At 40.1% G+C, this 20,554-nt stretch overlaps 1 protein-coding gene across 2 annotated transcripts in view; it reads left to right on the forward strand.

The window, feature by feature from the left end:
• Positions 1-20,554, forward strand: part of LOC106581700 (inactive dipeptidyl peptidase 10) — a 324,848-nt gene that overhangs the window by 163,166 nt on the left and 141,128 nt on the right. For both annotated transcript variants that reach the window (XM_014163942.3, XM_014163943.3), the window contains exons 2-3: positions 14,955-15,069; positions 17,950-18,045. In XM_014163942.3, the coding sequence (XP_014019417.1) occupies positions 14,955-15,069; positions 17,950-18,045 (211 nt within the window). The remainder of the gene's footprint in view (positions 1-14,954; positions 15,070-17,949; positions 18,046-20,554) is intronic.

A 20,554-nucleotide genomic window follows, 5' to 3' on the forward strand; every position in this document is an offset into this window, starting at 1 on the left:
ACTCATGTTTCCCTGTGTGTGTCATGGGCATGCTGGGTAGTGTAGTTTATACATTAGAGCCCCACTGTGGAGTATAGACAAGAATTCCAACAGTGGGTGAATGGCATGTAGAGGTGATCAATGTCCATTTTTGGAGTAGCTTCAACTTTAACCTCCGCCAAAAACTCGCACTTCGTACAAAGCTGCTGTGTATTGAATGTCTTGGTCGCTTATTGGAACGTGTTGTCTGTTCTTTGGTCCAAAAAAAAGTGTTCTGTTTATCCACTTCTCTTTGAGGCTTTAACTGTTGAAAGCATTCGTGAGGCATAGACTTGCATTGAGCAAGGTTCTGTGTTCTTGAGGCCAGTCATGTATGGACACCCAAGGTGTATATTACAGTAAATACGTGACAGGGTAATGTTGTGCTGTATGTTGTGTGGTGGTTTGCGTGGTGTTGTGATGTGATCATTGGCAAATGTTCAATTATCAGGGTACTGGTGGGTCTTGGGTACAGATGGATCAGATGCATGTCATTACAGAAATAACTAACACCTTAAGGTGTTGTACTGTCTACTTTGAAGTAAAAACAGTCTACAAAGAATGACTTATAGTTGAGCCATACTCTACCAACTGTCATAGTCCTATAGACAAATCAGGAATCAGTAAACATTGAATTGGCTTTAGCAGATACTTTCAGTACATACAGTGACTTCAGAAAGTATTCACACCTCTTTACTTATTCCACATTTTGTTGTGTTACAGCAGGGCTGCCAACTTTTGAAGAAAGCTTAGAGTGAGATTTGCTATGTGAATTTCATTGCCCACTGGCACAACCCCTAGATGGGAAATGTTACTGTTTAAAGCTAATTTCCTTCAATTCCATGCATTTTGACATGGCTTAGGCATATGACCAGGGTGGAAATAAAAAAATAAAAACCACAGGTGACGTATATTCAGAATGCTTTGAACATTAAATGAACACTCACAATTCGACAACTTTGTGACGATGAGATTTTTTTTTAGATTGCAGTCTCTTTGTCCATAGACTGCTTTCAAGGTAAAAACAGAAACATTTTGTAATTTGGGTGAACAATCTCTTTAAAATAGGTCTGGAAGAAAATCCTGCTTGCTCTCCAAGAGGGTTGGCCTCCCCTGAAGTGCTGGGTGTTTGAAAATGTTCTTGTTATAACAATACAATACTAACATTTAATTTGATTCCTGGAGTATTTAATATCTAATGTTTATTTGTATGACTTATTCAAGACTGTCCATGAATGGCTGCAAAATTTCATAGCCTCATGTAATTCATTTTCAAAGACAAGTAGGTATATCAGATTTCAAATATGTGATTAACTGGCAAAATTGGGAAGAAGTGGAATAATAAAATAAGTGTAGAGAATAGCAATAGTGTTCTTGCTGACAAGCAAATAACTACCATATATTTATCGGGGTGGCAGGTAGCCAAGTGGTTAGAGCGTTGGACTCGTAACCGGAAGATTGCAAGATTGAATCCCGGAGCTGACTAGGTAAAAAAAAGCTGTCGTTCTGCTCCTGAACAAGGCTGTCTTTGAAAATAAGAATTTGATCATAACTGACTTGCCTAGTTAAATAAAGGTAAATAAATGTTTTGCCCATTGTTAAAGAGTGAGAATTGTTCCACTGATCAGACTGAAACATACCGTAGGTCTGCCTTCTCGTCGTCACAGCCTAAACGGCAATCACCAAACGAAGGAACTAATGCATGTGTGGATTAAATCCACTTTAGTACATGCTGCCAAAAGGCTGCATTCTGCAATAGGGACGGGAGTAACAGCTACCTTGTTTTGTTGACAACATTGTACATAAAACAGAGCTACCATGCTACTGTTTTTAGAGTTTTATAAACTCAGCAGAGAATGTTCTCTCTCTCCATTCAGCTCCACTCTAATTTTGAGGGGCGTTTCTTTAAAACATGCATCAAATCCCCTTGATCCCTTACATATGCTTCAATGTGCCGCTGTTCACAGTGCTGTGGCTAGACAGGAAAATGATAAAGGTTCAGCTCGTGATGTTAAATTGCAGGTGCAGATGCTCCGATTTCAAAATGATTTGGAGCAGTTGAAAAGTTAACGCGCTGACTATACAATAGACTAATTTGACAAATATAAGCAGTACGTTTTAATGCGTGAGATATGAGGTGTGCCGTGAGAATGTGAGGTCAAATGCATCTGTCTCATGACCAATACGTGAGAGTTGGCAGATCTGTTGCAGCCTGAATTGATATTTTGTGTCAATGATCTATACGCAATACCCCATAATGTCAAAGTGGAATTTTCTTAGTAGAACATTTCTGAAATTAGTAAAAAGAAAATGTCATCAGTCAGTAGGTATTCAACCCCTTTGTTATGGCAAGCCTAAACAAGTTCAGGAGTAAAAATGTGCTTAACAAATTGCTTAATAAGTTGCATGGACTCATTCCATGTTCAATAGTAAAGGTTAACATGATTTTTGAATGACTACCCCATCTCTGTACCCCACATATACAATTATCTGTAAGGTCCCTCAACCAAGTAGTACATTTCAAGCACAGATTCAACCACAAAGACCAGGTAGGTTTTTCAATGCCTTGCAAAGAAGGGCACTGATTGGTAGATTTGTAAAAAAAAATCCCTTTGAGCATGGTGAAGTTATTAATTATACTTTGCATGGTGTATCAATACACCCAGTCACTACAAAGATACAGGCCTTTTTCCCAATTCAGTTGCCGGAGAGGAAGGAAACTGCTCAGGGATTTCACCATGAGGCCAATGGTGATTTTAAAACAGTTACAGAGTTTAATGGTTGTGATATGAGAAAACTGAGGATGTATCAACAAGAGTGTCTGCTAAATGACTAAAATGTAAAAGTAATACTGCAAAATAATGTACCAAAGAAATTCACTTTTTGTCCTGAATACAAAGCATTATGTATTTTCAAGCATGGTGGTGGCTGCATCATGTTATGGTTACGCTTGTCATCGGCAAGGACTAGGGAGTTTTTTAGGATAAAAATAAATGGAATACAGCTATAAGCACAGAAAAAAATCATAGAGGATATCCTGGTTCAGTCTGCTTTCCAACAGACACTGGGAGATGAAGTCACCTTTCAGCAGGACAATAACCTAAAACACAAGACCAAATCTACACTGGAGTTGCGTACCAAGACGAATGGCTTAGTTACAGTTTTTACTTAAATCGGCTTGAAAATTATGGTAATAATTGAAAATGGCTGTTTAGCAATGTTTAGCAAATCAACTTGACAGAGCTTGAATAATTTTTTTAATAATAATCCAGGTGTGAAAAGCTCTTAAAGACTTACACAAAAAGACTCACAGTCTTTTTCACTGTAATCGCTGCCAAACGTGCTTCTACAAAGTATTTACTCAGGGGTATGAATACTTATGTAAATGAGATATTTCTGTAATTAATTTGCCCAAAAAATGCTAAAATGTCTAAAAACTTGTTTTCACTTTTTCTTGATGGAGTATTGGGTATAGTTTGGTGAGAGATAAAAAACAATTTAATCCGTTTTGAATTCAGGCTGTAACAACAACATGTGGAATAAATCAAGGGGTATGAATACTTTCTGAAGGCACTGTATAATGCAAAAATAAGTAAGTTGGCCATTGTTATCTTTCCGTGAATTTTTGGAATCTGTCTTAATGTTTTAGGAAAGTTATTATCCCCTCCTTATGACTGTTTTATGAAGGCATCATGACTGGTTGCTTCAGGTAAAAGTGTGAACCAAATCCCAAGTCCTTTAGCCAAACAAACATTGACATTTCATATTTGATTCGTGTGATTAAAGCATGTAGAGTTTACAAAGCATGTATAGTTTACAATGATAAAGGGTATAGGATATGTGTGATGATTTCTTCAGATATGTTCAGCATGCTCTTGGGTAGATTTTTTCCTTAGGCGTGCTCAGACCAGCACAAATACACAAAATGCAAAACAGCTCAACATTGACTAGAATTTTAACGTACACTAATGCAATCGACTGTATACCAATGTAGCGACCGATTATGAATCTGGAATAAGTAATTGAATGCGTCCCTACAAATCAGTTTGATACCCTCTTTGATTAGAGTGGTATGTAAATCATTTGAATTATGGATTTGAATGCACAATGGCTACATCCCAAATGGCACCTTATTACCTATGTAGCACACTCATTTTGATCAGGACCCATAGGGCTCTGGTCAAGTGTAGTGCACTAGGGAAAATGGTGCCATTTGGGATACAGCCTAGGAAACCAGCATTATTACCACATTGGAGAGATGTATTGCCATTGTATAGTGTGGTACAGATTTGGAATTCAGAGTATTTTAAACAGTTGTTTACCACAGTTTTGATAGAACCATAAGGTCTAAGAGCTCGGGACTCAGTTTCTACTAAGCTAACATATGGAATTGTTTTAAGATTTCAAGGATAATTTAGCTATTTTATTTTTTATTTTAGGACCCCTGTAAGTATATAAAAATGTTGTTTTAATTATTTGATGGAATGCATTGAATAACATATGGCTAAAAAGTTTGGAAAAAATATATAAAGGAAATATGTTTTGAAGTGTCTGTCCTATATCTGAGAGATATAAGAAAGATCAGGAAATAATATACACTGCTCAAAAAAATAAAGGGAACACTTAAACAACACATCCTAGATCTGAATGAAATAAATAATCTTATCAAATACTTTTTTATTTACATAGTTGAATGTGCTGACAACAAAATCACACAAAAATAATCAATGGAAATCCAATGTATCAACCCATGGAGGTCTGGATTTGGAGTCACACTCAAAATTAAAGTGGAAAACCACACCACAGGCTGATCCAACTTCGATGTAATGTCCTTAAAACAAGTCAAAATGAGGCTCAGTAGTGTGTGTGGCCTCCACGTGCTTGTATGACCTCCCTACAACGCCTGGGCATGCTCCTGATGAGGTGGCGGATGGTCTCCTGAGGGATCTCCTCCCAGACCTGGACTAAAGCATCCGCCAACTCCTGGACAGTCTGTGGTGCAACGTGGCGTTGGTGGATGGAGCGAGACATGATGTCCCAGATGTGCTCAATTGGATTCAGGTCTGGGGAACGGGCGGGCCAGTCCATAGCATCAATGCCTTCCTCTTGCAGGAACTGCTGACACACTCCAGCCACATGAGGTCTAGCATTGTCTTGCATTAGGAGGAACCCAGGGCCAACCGCACCAGCATATGGTCTCACAAGGGGTCTGAGGATCTCATCTCGGTACCTAATGGCAGTCAGGCTACCTCTGGCGCGCACATGGAAGGCTGTGCGGTCAAAGAAATGCCACCCCACACCATGACTGACCCACCGCCAAACCGGTCATGCTGGAGGATGTTGCAGGCAGCAGAACGTTCTCCACGGCATCTCCAGACTCTGTCATGTCTGTCACATGTGCTCAGTGTGAACCTGCTTTCATCTGTGAAGAGCACATGGCGCCAGTGGCGAATTTGCCAATCTTGGTGTTCTCTGGCAAATGCCAAACGTCCTGCACGGTGTTGGGCTGTACGCACAACCCCCACCTTTGGACGTCGGGCCCTCATACCACCCTCATGGAGTCTGTTTCTGACCGTTTGAGCAGACACATGCACATTTGTGGCCTGCTGGAGGTAATTTTGCAGGGCTCTGGCAGTGCTCCTCCTGCTCCTCCTTGCACAAAGGCGGAGGTAGCGGTCCTGCTGCTGGGTTGTTGCCCTCCTACGGCCTCCTCCACGTCTCCTGATGTACTGGCCTGTCTCCTGGTAGCGCCTCCATGCTCTGGACACTACGCTGACAGACACAGCAAACCTTCTTGCCACAGCTCGCATTGATGTGCCATCCTAGATGATGCACTACCTGAGCCACTTGTGTGCGTTGTAGACTCTGTCTCATGCTACCACTAGAGTGAAAGCACCGCCAGCATTCAAAAGTGACCAAAACATCAGCCAGGAAGCAGAGGAACTGAGAAGTGGTCTGTGGTCTCCACCTGCAGAACCACTCCTTTATTGGGGGTGTCTTGCTTATTGCCTATAATTTCCACCTGTTGTCTTTTCCATTTGCACAACAGCATGTGAAATTTATTGTCAATCAGTGTTGCTTCCTAAGTGGACAGTTTGATTTCACAGAAGTGTGATTGACTTGGAGTTACATTGTGTTGTTTAAGTGTTCCCTTTATTTTTTTGAGCAGTATATATATTTTTACCCATATTTAACCCCCTTTTTTAGGTACTTAAGTACTTCCATATACACTGAGTGTCCAAAACATGCTTTTTCCATGACATAGACCGATCAGGTGAATCTAGGTGAAAACTATGATCCCTTATTGATGTCACCTGTTAGAAAACAGGTTAAAGAAGGATTTTATGCCTTGAGACAATTGAGACATGGATTGTGTAAGTGTGCCAAGTGCACGGGCAAGACAAAAGATTTAAGTGCCTTTGAATGGGGTATTGTAGTAGGTGCCAGGCGCACAGGTTTGAGTGTGTCAAAAATTGCAACGCTGCTGGGTTTTTCATTCTCAGCAGTTTCCTGTGTGTATCAAGAATGGTCTACTACCCAAAGGACATCCTGCCAATTGGAGTCAACATGGGCCAGCATCCCCGTGGAATGCTTTCGACACCTTGTTGAGTCCATTGCCCTGACGATTTGTGGCTGTTCTAAGGGAAAAAGGGGGTGCAACTGTGGGAAGTCCCGGTGCAGCAACCCCCCCCCCCCCCCCCTCCCCCCCTAAGGGAGGCCAGTTTGGATTTGGCCTCACACAAATCAAATAACATCAAAAGCAAAAGACTTGCCTGTTTCTGGTCTGCTTGTGTTGTTGTCCTGCAGTAGCTAGGTAGCTAGCTAGATCTGCCATTTCCTAAACTGTGGATTCAGATATGGATTTGGACTTGTGGGTAGCCTAGCGGTTAGAGAGTTGGGCTTGTATCCAAAAGGTCGCTGGTTCAAAGAGCCGACAAGGTGAAACATTTGTCAATGTGCTCTCGAGCTAGGCATTTAAAGTAAAATTTCACACAAAAACCATTAGTCCATTGTTGACATAGTTCCAAAATGTTTTGCTTGTCAGCACTCAAGTTTTCAAGGTATGTAACTTTCAAAATACAGAAATCATCCCAGAAATCATACCGATATGATTTCTGCATTTTGAATGTTACATTTTGAAAACTTGACGAATGAAACAAATACCAAAATATTTTTAGGTGGAGTATTCCTTTAATCCTAATTTGCTCCAGGGGTGCCGTGTTGCAATGGCTGACTCTGTAAAACAACACATTTCACTGCACCTATCGGGTGTACAGAATGTGACACGCTAGCTTGCTAACTTAGCTGGTTCATTGTTGCTCTAGGCTAGCAAGCATTTTAGCCATGTAGCCTAGTCTAGGACAACAAAAACTAAAAGTTTGTACTATTGTGTGACAGAGTCATAGACCATTTTGCCAACATGAAAGAGAGGAGGATAACATAGGTGTTCAACTAGTCTACAGGTAGGGTGAGTCAACGTTTTTTTTTACTTTTTTTTTACCAAAGGATATTTAGCAACGTTGATTGGACTAAAAATGTTTTAGTTATCTTTACATTTGTTTTCACTGTATTACACTAAGCATATATAGCCTAGTTGATTTGATGATGTTTAAGTTGAAATCATGATCTAATAATAGAGGAAGTGTTCCTGTTTTCTTTGTGATGACTTGCGTTAACGCTCCATGGTTCTAAATCAGTAGTTGTTTAGTAAACTATCGCCTGGTCTCATAGACTAGAATCAACATACTAAAAGAAAATCTATATGTTACGTTTGGTATGGTTACAGAAGACAGAAGTTTACTTAAGGCAAACACAAAAGAAGGGTGCTTGGTCAGGGTGGATGAATGGGTGTGAAGGTTGCATGTTTGAATCTCATCAAAGACAACTTTACCATTTTAGCTAATTAGCAACTTTGCAACTACTTAGTATGTTAGCTAACCCTAACATTAACCCTTTAACCTAAATCCTAACCTTAACCCTAACCTAGCTAATGTAAGCTAACTAGCTAACGTTAGCATTAGCCACCTTGCTATTGTTTGCCACAACAAATTGGAATTCGTAACATGTCACACTGTACATATTGAAAATTCGTGCCTTATACGAATTGTAATTCGTAACATATCATACGAAATGGATGATGGAAATCCACAAATTAATACATACCATACCAAACTTTAACACATGGTATCATACCTATTTGATGTGTTCTGGATTTTAGTTTACTATATTAGGTCTACCCTTGAGTCCAGGTTGCAGATGTCAGAAACATGAAGTTGCTTGACCATGCTGTAGGTCAGGGGTCTGCATCAGGCGGCCTGTGAGCCAAAACCGCCTCGTGAGTGATTTTGTTTTGTCCCCCCAAAGTTTTAATATAAAACAATACATACAGTACCAGTGAAAGTTTGTACACACCTACTCATTCCAGGGTTTTTCTTTATTTTTTACTATTAACTACATTGTAGAATAATAGTGAAGACATCAAAACTATGAAATAACACATATGGAATCATGTAGTAAACAAAAAAGTGTTAAACAACTCAAAATATATTTTCTATTTGAGATTCTTCAAAGTAGCCACCTTTTGCCTTGATGACAGCTTTGCACACTCTTGGCATTCTCTCAACCAGCTTCATGAGGTAGTCACCTGGAATGCATTTAAATTAACAGGTGTGCCTTGTTAAAAGTTAATATGTGGAATTTCTTTCCTTCTCAATGTGTTTGAGCCAAACAGTTGTGTTGTGACAAGGTAGGGGTGGTTTACAGAAGATAGCCCTATTTCATAAAAGACCAAGTCTATATTATGGCAAGAACAGCTCAAATAAGCAAAGAGAAACGACAGTCCATAAATACTTTAAGATATGAAGGTCAGTCAATGCGGAAAATGTTTAGAACTTTGAAAGTTTCTTCAAGTGCAGTCGCAAAAACCATCAAGCGCTATGATGAAACTGGCTCTCATGAGGACCGCCACAGGAAAGGAAGACCCAGAGTTACCTCTGCTGCAGAGGATAAGTTCATTAGAGTTACCAGCCTCAGAAATTGCAGCCCAAATAAATGCTTCACTGAGATTAAGTAACAGACACATCTCAACATCAACTGTTCAGAGGAGACTGCGTGAATCAGGCCTTCATGGTCGAATCCCTGCAACAACAAAAAACACTACTAAAGGACACCAATAATAAGAAGAGACTTGCTTGGGCCAAGAAACACGAGCAATGGACATTAGACTGGTGGAAATCTGTCCTTTGGTCTGATGAGTCCAAACTTTAGATTTTTGGTTTCAACCACCGTGTCTTTGTGAGATCTAGAGTAGGTAAATGTGTGGCTCCCACGGTAAAGCATGGAGGAGGAGGTGTGATGGTGTGGGGGTGCTATGCTGGTGACACAGTCAATGATTTATTTAGAATTCAAGGCACACTAGCATGGCTACCACTGCATTCTGCAGCAAAACGCCATCCCATCTGGTTTGCGCTTTGTGGGACTGTAATTTGTTTTTCAGCAGGACCCAGCACACCTCCAGGCTGTGTAAGGGCTATTTGACCAAGAAGGAGAGTGATGGAGTGCTGCATCAGATGACCTGGTCTCCACAATCACCCGACCTCAACCCAATTGAGATGGTTTGGGATGAGTTGGACCGCAGAGTGAAGGAAAAGCAGCCAACAAGTGCTCAGCATATGTGGGAACTCCTTCAAGACTGTTGGAAAAGCATTCCAGGTGAAGCTGGTTGAGAGAATGCCAAAAGTGTGCAAAGCTGTCATCAAGGCAAAGGGTGGCTACTTTGAAGAATCTAAAATGTTTAACACTTTTTGTCTTTTTTTTAACACTTTTTTGGTTACTACATGATTCCATATGTGTTATTTCATAGTTTTGACGTCTTCACTATTATTCTACAATGTAGAAAATAGTCAAAATAAAGAAAAACCCTTGAATGTGTAGGTGTCCCCAAACGTTCGACTGATACTGTATGTGTATTAAAGTAGTAAACAGTATTTGGTCCCATATTCCTAGCACATGACGACATCAAGTGTTTAGAAATTAATCATAAATAATTTTTTGTGTCATTTCGGAGAAACTTTTGTAAATAAGAATAGAATATGTTTCTTCACTCTTCTACATTAATGTGGATGCTACCATGATTACAGACATTCCTGAATGATTCATGAATAATGATGAGTGATGCTTAAATATCACAGATGCTTAAATATCATACCCTCCCCCCAAATAAAATGCTAACCTCCCCTGTTATTGTGATGGTGAGAAGTTAGCATGTCTTGGAGGTATGATGCAGTATTTGTGTATCTGTAACTTTCTCACTCATCATATTCACGATTAATTCAGGACTATCCGTAATCATGGTAGCATCCACATTAATGTAGAAGTGTTTAGAAACATATTCTATTCTTATTTACAATAGAAGTGACTCCAAAATGACAAAATACATTATTTACCATTCATTTTTATTGGACATTCATTTTTCTGAAACACAACCAAAACTAACAGCAAATAAACCCAACAAGTTTGTGGAGTCACAAGCTTGATAATAATTGCATGCTAGGAATATGGGACGAAATACTAAACTTTTGATTACTTTAAACCACATAAGTGAATTTATCCCAATACTTTTGGTCCCCTAAAATGGTGGACTATTTACAAAAAGTGCTGTAATTTCTAAACAGTTCACACGATAAGGATGAAAATACCCTAAAATTGAAGCGGATAGTCTGCACTTTAACCTCATAGTCATTGCATACAGAGCCAAAACAACCAAAAATGTGTCACTCTCCCAATACTTTTGGAGCTCACTGTAACTAACAGGGACATTTTATGTGTACCTACAAAACATCTCAACCCTAACTCCCCATAGACATGTGCTTCTTCTCCCTAGAGTTTCTTCTCTGAGACATAGATAAATGAAGGCTCTGGTTACATCCCAAATGGCACCGTATTGCCTACACATTGCCTACACATTGCACTACTTTTCACCAGGACCTATAGGCCCTGGTGAAAAGTAGTCCACTATAAACATAATAGGGTGCCTTTTGGAACACAGCCTTTGTCTGATTGCTTATTGCCAGAGCTGTCAGATATTTATTTATGGTTTTCAGTGTCTCCCTGCAACACAGACTGCACACTCCGATGTGGAGTAACATAGCACATTTGGAAGATGAATGACATTCTATGATAGAAAATCAAAGGGCAAAAATATTGGCTTCTGAAAAATTGTGTGGGCAGCCATATTAGTTTTATGACTATTGTTTTATTTGGACTGTAAACCGAAATGAAAACTCTGTCTAGACTGCTGAAAGTAAAGAAAGTTAGACTTGCAGTGCTTCTAGATGGCAACATGCTTGTTTGGTTGGGCTCTACTGTTTAGCTGTAAGTGAAACACACCCAGGCAATTTTTTTTATTTTCCTGGAGGCTAGGCATTTGTCAGGGCCCTACCACGGTTTCCTAATCCCCATAATGGTAATGGAGAGACACATCGGGCCAGAACTCTCATGACTCTATCTTTGCTCATAATTGAGTTAATAAATTAAGGATGATGATTCCAAAACTGCTAAGTAGGAAATTGTAGAAAGAGAGAGTGAGGTGAAGAGAAAAGCTCATGCATGGAGGGCTTTGGCAATTTAGAGCTGCTGTCAACATTCAAGGACAAGGCAGCCTTTTTTGTGGAATTAATGAAATGAGCGTCAGCCTAACCTCTGATAATAGATCAGCCTCCTGGGCCTTTGGGGGTCGTAAATGATACAACACTTTGTTCCCAAAACGAAGGGGTGCCCCCTGGCATGCAAATGTAGACAGCCGAAAACTGCCCTCTCCATAGCAGTTGGAGAGGTGCTTGAGCATTTGAACATTTCCCAGAGCAGGAGAAATACGATGGTTTGGTTTACAATTACCCTGTGAAACCTCCAAGATACACATTTAATAAACAGACACTGAACGCCTCCTCTGGAAGATGGAGCAGATATGTAAAAAAAAAACGTTTTGATACAGCGACCTGGGTTTAACTGGCCATTTTTCTACTTCACCCCTTCTAGCCAATCACATCTTAGAAGTGGGTCGGGGGCCAGTAACCCCCTCCCTGTACCTGCAGAGTTTTGTGGGCAATTGAAGCCAGGAAAGCTAGTGGTTTGGATGATGTGGAGAGAGGATCTTAATGTTGCCACCTTATCAGAACTAGCAGATGTGGATGAAGAAGAGCCTTTTTAAGACCACTGAGGCAGAACTCTAACACAGTGCCACAGCCTCTTACCCCACCAGTGCATGGCTATTAACGTAGGCGGCCATCTTGACCCGATGACCAGTGTCCTTTCTCCAAGTTAACCTGTGAAATTGTTAAACGCAAACCGTGTTGTGTTTCTGTCTTGTCGAATAGAGGTAATGACACACGCTGATACTGTACAGCTGGTAAAAGGCTGCTTGTTTGTGCCAGGGAGTTGCTACAGTAGTCGGGGGTCATGAAGTTGTAGTGTGAGAGAGAGACTCCGAGAAAGAGTTTAATGCAGTGGAGAACAACTGCCCCCTCTCATTGAAGCCAGGGAAATTCAAGGCAGACCGTGGTACTGCAGGCATTGTTGTTATTTCCAACAATGCAGAGTAAAGATAAGATCAAAATTAGGAATAAATACACAGTGAATAACATAAAAATAATGAGGAAAAATAACATGGCTTTATATAGAGAGTACCACTACTGAGTTGATGTGCAGGGGTACGAGGTAATTGAGGTAGGTAACAGGACAGATAATAGACAGTTGCAGTAGCGTATGTGGTGAGTGTGAAAGCGTTTGTGTGTGTGAGTGTATGGTGTCAGTATGCGTGTGTGTGTGTGTGTGTGTGTGTGTGTGTGTGTGTGTGTGTGTGTGTGTGTGTGTGTGTGTGTGTGCGCGTGAGTTAAATAAAGGTTAAAATATTTTTTTCTTCATATTTGTGCATTGAAGTGTCAGTGTAAGTATGTGTGAGTGTGTGGGTAGAGTCCAGTGGGTATGCATAAAGTATGTGCAAGAGAGTTAGTGCAAAAAAGGGGTCAATGCAGGTAGTTCAGGTAGCCATTTGATTACATTTTAACTGTCTTATTTAGAAGTCTTATGGCTTAGGGGTAGAAGCTGTTCAGGGTCCTGTTGGTTCCAGACTTGGTGCATTGGTACCGCTTGCCGTGCAGTAGCAGAGAACAGTCTGTGGATTGAGTGGATGGAGTCTTTGACAATTTTTTGGGCCTTCCTCTGACACCGCCTGGTATAGAGGTCCTGGATGGCAGGGAGCTCGGCCCCAGTGATATGCTGTGCCGTTCACATTAACCTCTGTAGTGCCTTGCGGTCGGATTCCAAACACTTGTTTAAACCAAGCGATGATGCAGCCAGTTAAGACGCTCTTGATGGTGCAGCTGTATAACTTTTTGAGGATCTAAGGGCCCATGTCAATCTGTTCAGCCTCCTGGGAGGCAGGAGGTGAAAGGACGCAGGAAGTGAGCAAATCTAATTGATTAAAGGCCAGAGTCTCCATTAGATGCCATCTTAGCCGTCATCATTTTGCTTCAATGCGCTATTGAGTCATCACATAGGAATGAATGGTGTCACTTGATTGATGGCTAAAACCATTGTTGTTATTTTATTGTTACTTTTTATAATTTTTTACTTTAGTTTATTTGGAATATTTTCTTAACTCTTTCTTGAACTGCACTCTGTTGGTTAAGGGCTTGTAAGTAAGCATTTCACGGTAAGGTCTACACATGTTGTATTCAGCACATGTGACAAATACAGTTTGATTGAATTTGATATATACAGTCATTGGTTTAATGAAAACGATTCAACCATGCAAATAGCCTTTCCCTCTTGAAATGCAAATTATGAAGTATTAACTTGCATTTTTCATAAAGTCTCTTCATGCCAATTACTCTGAGCTCCTCCATGCAACTTATAAACCACTCCCTACCTCGGAGTTGAATTTAAACACAAAATGCCAGCACATTGACTATTATACAACTGAATGAGTAACTTTTTTGACTGTATTATTTACTACTTTATGTTATCTACTATTACAGATTTCTAATCTTAATTTGATCATCCTGTTGTTGCAGGAAATGCACACTTGTGGTGTGTACTAGGTTTAAAAAGGCTTCTAAAGTTTGTTATTTCCACTTCAAAATTTCTAATTTGATTTGCCCTAACTAAAAATGTATCAACCCATGCAAAAATGTCAATTCATTATTTCCACACAATAATTCACAATTTCTGTTGTGGCAGGCTTATTTTCCTGCTTTGAGAAACCGGTCAAATTGAGATCCTTCACCTGTACCTAGTGCATGAGTAAACATTTACTTTGCTGTCATTGACATTGTCACAATCACTGACATTGCTATTGTGACACAAGGACCAGCACTTAATCCTAACACACTGTGCTGTTTTACTATTGTGTTTTTTTTCTTAGGTTGTTTACATTGTATCATAGGGATCAACCCATGCTAACTCATGCTGCTTCCTATTGTGTCCCTGCTTCAAAATGAATGTGTATGGCATGCACAATGTCTGTGATCTGGGAATTGGATTTGGCTTTCAATTTGACATTCCAGCAATTTTACGTTATGGGTATGTTTATTGTAAGCTCCTACATAACACTTTGACTCAACATAGAAGAACTCATATATTGACAATCTGTGGTCTTGAAAATAGTTTGTATGGATGGAAGCAAGAAAATAGAGCTAGGAAGAAAATGGGCTCAAAATTATAACACTTACGTGGGGTTGTTATCCTTTTGTGTGTTCATCCCTATGTTTTGTGGTTCTGTGAGGCTAGGTATGTCTACTTTTAGCTGAACTTTGGTGTTTTCCAAAGATGTTGAAAGTTATTTTCCAGAACGCTCTTTTGACAACTGTTGCTCTCTCTCTCTTTCTCCCCATTCTCCCTCTCCCCCTCTCTCCCTAACTCTCTCTGTTTCTCTACAGGACCTTGGTGCGGGAGCTCCACCTGACAGGAACTGGAAAGGAATTGCTATTGCTCTGCTGGTTATATTGGGGGTCTGCTCTCTTATCACCATGTCGGTCATCCTCCTCACTCCAGGTACAGTATTGGGCATATATAATAAGTATACTAACAAACAGATTTGTGTTATGCAGGATTTACATAGCTAGTGCAACATAGGTGGTTCTGTGCCTGTGCTTTGGCTTAGCAAGCTATCGGTGACAGTAGCATCTTGAAATCAGCACCAAAATTGGATAATTGCCTAACATACAGTATCTCAATGTTCTTTTTTATTACATTTGGGCTACATGTTCAGTGGTGCTACTCATTCTTAACTTGGAATTGTGATGCTTGCACCTTGTATATTGACTTAGTTTCAGCACTCAGCTGTTCATCAACATCCTCAATTTGCTGCAATTAAGAACAGTTTATGCTGAGTGACGTACTCAGACATCTTTGGAATGACTCACAGATGAACAGAGACCACATTGTCCCCTGGTGCTCCAGACAATTTAAAATCCCTTGAGTATCTGCTGGACTAGCTATCTATTGCATTTGGCTGCCACATAATTTACAAACAGAAGTACTTTGTAGTTATCCAGCCCGGGCCAACATGGCTGACATTCAAAATCATTTGGCCCTTCTCTCTCTGCACCATTAGCAGCTGTCCTTCTCGACAGTAGTTTACAAATGGCTTAACAACGTCCTCTTTTATTAATGGCTTAATATTTTACAGTTAAAACATGTTTACGAAAGCTATTTATTACACAGCTGAGAGACTCCGGTAGGATAACAACCATTTTAATTACCATTGCGTGTATGGGTTGTGTGTGCGTGCATGCCTACTACATACACTATCGTTCAAAAGTTTGGGGTCACCTGGAAATGTCCTTGTTTTTTAAAGAAAAGCACATTTTTTGTCCATTAAAATAACATAAAATTGATCAGAAATACAGTGTAGACATTGTTAATGTTGTAAATGACTATTGTAGCTGGAAACGGCTGATTTTTAATGGAATATCTACATTATTATCAGCAACCATCACTCCTGTGTGCCAATGGTTGTGTTAGCTAATCCAAGTTAATCATTTTAAAAGGCTAATTGATCATTAGAAAACCCTTTTGCAATTATGTTAGCACAGCTGAAAACTGTTGTGCTCATTAAAGAAGCAATAAAACTGGCCTTCTTTAGACTAGTTGAGTATCTGGAGCATCAGCATTTGTGGGTTCGATTACAGGCTCAAAATGGCCAGAAGCAAATAACTTTCTTCTGAAACTTGTCAGTCATTCTTGTTCTGAGAATTGAAGGCTATTCCATATGAGAAATTGCCATGAAACTGAAGATCTCGTACAACGCTGTGTACTACTCCCTTCACAGAACAGCGCAAACTGGCTCTAACTAGAATAGAAAGAGGAGTGGGAGGTCCCGGTGCACAACTGAGCAAGAGGACAAGTACATTAGTACAAGTACATGTCTAGTTTAAGAAACAGGCGCCTCACAAGTCCTCAACTGGCAGCTTCATTAAATAGTACCCGCAAAACACCAGTCTCAACGTCAACAGTGAAGAGGCGACTCCAGGATGCTGGCCTTCTAGGCAGAGTTGCAAAGAAAAAGCCATATCTCAGACTAGCTAATAAAAAGAAAAGATTAAGATGGGCAAAAGAACACAGACACTGGACAGAGGAACTCTGCCTAGAAGGCCAGCATCCCGGACTCGCCTCTTCACTGTTGACGTTGAGACTGGTGTTTTGTGGGTACTATTTAATTAAGCTGGCAGTTGAGGACTTGTGAGGCGTCTGTTTCTCAAACTAGACAGTCTAAGCTGTCATCAAGGCAAAGGGTGGCTACTTTGAAGAATCTCAAATATAAAATATATTTTGATTTGTTTAACACCTTTTTTGGTTACTACACGATTCCCTATGTGTTATTTCATTGTTTTGATGCCTTCACTGTTACTCTACAATGTAGAAAATAGTAAAAATAAAGAAAAACCCTGGAATGAGTAGGTGTGTACAAATTTTTAATTCGTACTGTATATATGTATTTGTAATCATATTTTTTGGAATGGCAGACGATGCTGCTAAATGAATATACTATAAGGGAAACACTGATCATTTCTCTATATCTCTTTCTCTACTTTTGCCTCTCTTTCTCTCTCTCCCTCACCCCTCCAACCTTCCCTCGCTCTCTGTTAAATCCCTGGCTCCCTCTTCATCTGAATTTAAAAGGTTGCTCAAAGTGTCTGCCTCTAGAGCAGGTGAAGCTGTCCAAGTGCATCCAATCTTCTGATAAGATTTTATCCTGACTTATTTTATTCATAAAGGCTAAAGTAAGCATCACACTCAAGAGTCCCAACAGCTTTAAAAACTGCCCTAGATTAAAGTCCCTGTTTCCAGACCACTCCACATCTCTAGTCCTTGGTATATTAATCTGTGTCATTTTTCTGACTAAATCACAGACCTAAGACATTATAAACAGCTGGATGCAACATGTATAGTTACTAGTTACTATACAGAACACACTATAAACATAGATCTAGAATCAGATTAACTTACCCACCAATGCTGACCTTGACCAGGAGCAACAGCATAATGCTGACCTTAGATCAGTGTCTAGAGGCAACCTCTTGCCGGCATATGTCTGGGATAGCTTCTAGGTCAAGACCAAGGAGTAAGTCTTGACTTTGATCGGAGACTGACTTGATGACCCTAAATTCTGGGTAACCCCAAGATCTCGAAAATGTCTTCCAGTTCCTTAGAAAGACTGATGCAGCAAGCTTCACAAATTCAAAAAAGAAGCAATAATACACCCCTTTTCCTTTAGTATCATATGCCTTATTGCTATTATTTGCTCCTTCTGTGAGAGAATAAACAATGCTGGAAACTTCAATAATGATCAAATAATGATTTGATCATTATTGAGATCCCAGTGATGATAGAGTGTGTAATTAATAAAAACATTTTGTGCTTTTTTTTAAGCGGACAGCCAAGCTGGAAGTGATACCAAACTCACAGTGGAAGATCTGTTCAAGCCTGAGTTTGTTGCCCACGACCCGGAGGCCAAATGGATCAACGGTAAGTGCCAACACGTATACCACAACTCTGCAATAGCTGTTGGATGATGGATAATTTGATTGAACTTGGTTGCAATGTTTTTGTGAGCAGAATGTTGTGTGACATGGTGCATGTCCTTACTTCTTTAAACAAGGTTGTGTAGATTGGCAACGAAGTCTCACTGTTGGGAGTTTATTGTTGCTGGTCATGTGAATATTTAGTTATTTAAGCATATTTGTAACTGAACACAAAGCTGTGGCAGGGTCTAGGGAAAGTATGTGGAGATCATGCCTGTGTCTTTATTTTCAAAGTTAGGCTTCATTGATACAGTCTCTCACTTTGGTTTCATTGTTCCCAAAATAACGTAATCAATTATATCTATGTAGTATATACTGTATATGTGGTATGAGTAAGAATGCTTCAAAACACCTAGAAATAAACTGCTTTGTTGGAGGCACTTAGCACACTTACACAAAAATAAACACTACCTCAAAATCATGTTAGACATTAACAAGATCTTGATATACTGAAAGTCTGCAGTCGGTTCTGTAAAGCGAAAACAAAGGGCTGAGTTGGTTCGTCAGCAAAACGATGAATGATCCCTCACCTGCCTTCAACCTTTTTTAAAGATTTCTATGATATATGACCTATAGTTACTTACAATTTGAGTGAAATAGTTTTCCTTCCCCCCCAAAAAAGTTTGTTAAAAATCAGCATTTCTGCTGGAATGGTGTGGGCGGACCTCAACAACAGAATGCTGTGGGTGTATACCAGTCATTAAAAATATTCACGCAAGAAGACCGCTGATTGACCAGCTCATCCTCCTTTAGACCGCTGATTGGCCAGCTACTTTAAATGTGGCGCAGTAAAACAAGCTTATATAATTCATTGTCAAACAGAACCAGGCTTGCATGTCTCATATCCCAGCCTTTGTGTATACCAGCAACTGATTATGCAAATTCAGATACTGAATTTGTACTGTCTTTTCTATCCCTCTGGTACATATTTACATTGTATTGATTCCTTATCTGCTGGATGGTGCTTGCATGTTAAAGTAAGAGCCTGGAAGAGCAGATCTCTGAATAAAGCGTGTTAAGTGAAGCAAAAGTGAATCTGATTATGGTTGTGTTGTACAGACAAGATAACGATCACATTGAGAGAATGGGACGCCGACTCCCTAAGACGCTCCAGAGAACCAACTTACAATCTGTTTTTCTTTCCTGCTTTCCTGATGCCATTTGGGCTGTTTGTTTCAGATTCCTCTCTGGCCTTAACTGCTTGACTTCGATCGCATGCACCCAATTGGCCACAGGGAAGAAGCAAGGGCTTTCTGTCCATCAATATTTTATCACCTCAGTGAAATTTCTCCACTATCTCCGCATCACCATCTTATTCACAGAGCTGACCTCAGGCAAGAGATAGAGAGGGATAACATTGCGTCAAACCAGTCAGAAAGCCAGGTTTATGAGTACGGCTTTGAGAATAAATGGGACAAAATGGACCCCAGACAAATAGGATGAGATAACAAATAGACAGTGAGTGTAAAATGGGAGACGTGAAATTGATCGTGGTGTGGCTTTGTAGGTATTTAGATGATCAAGATGAGAGAGTGGCTTTAGATCACTGATGGGCAGCTCCAGTCCTCGAGGGCCTGATTTGTGTTACACTTTCCCCCCAGCCCAAAAGCTAACACAGCTGATTAATAAACTAATTGCATTCTAAACTGAAGACCATAATTAGTTGAATATTGGAGTCAGGTGTGTGAGGTGGGGCTGGGGCAAAAGTGTGACACCAACGACTGGAGTTGCCCATCTCTGCTTTAAATAGTTTAGATTGGAAGCTATACTGTATGTGGTAGTGCAAATGTAGACGTGCAAGGTTATATTAAAACTAGGGCAGATGAAGGTAATGTGTTAAATACAGTTAATGTTAGATATCTTTAAAAGCATAAATGTTTTTTACGCATTTAATCGCATCTCCATTCCTTCACTCAAAAGTCTGTGTTTCCGCACGAACCCTTTTAAGAGCAACACACAACGCGCTCTGCCTGTGGGTTGTCACTAGTTACCCCAGCCACAAAATTGTCTATATCGTAAAAATTCATTAATACTAAAATGGGCTTTTTGGTCTTAATTTAAGGTTAAGGTTAGGTATAAGGTTAGTAGTGTGGTTAAGGTTAGGGTTAAGGTTAAGTTTAAAATCGTATTTCAAGAAGATAATTTGTAGAAATAGGCGGTTTAGCCTTAATTGTGCTGGGGGAGGAGAGAGAGAAATGGGAGATGGGAGAATTAGAGGGAGCATACCTAAGATCAGATAGGACACCAGATAAGACAGGAGAATTACACCAGATATGATAGATTGACCCTAGCCCCCCGGCACATAGACTATTGGAACATAGATACTGGAGACTGAGACGGGGGGCTGGGGGACACTGTCCAAAGTTATCACCGGACACAGCCAACCAGGCAGGATATAAACCCACACACATTTCCAAAGCACAGCCCACACACCACTAAAGGGATCAACACAC

Source organism: Salmo salar, chromosome 21, assembly GCF_965601325.2.
Source record: "Salmo salar chromosome 21, fSalSal1, whole genome shotgun sequence".
NCBI lineage: Eukaryota > Metazoa > Chordata > Actinopteri > Salmoniformes > Salmonidae > Salmo > Salmo salar.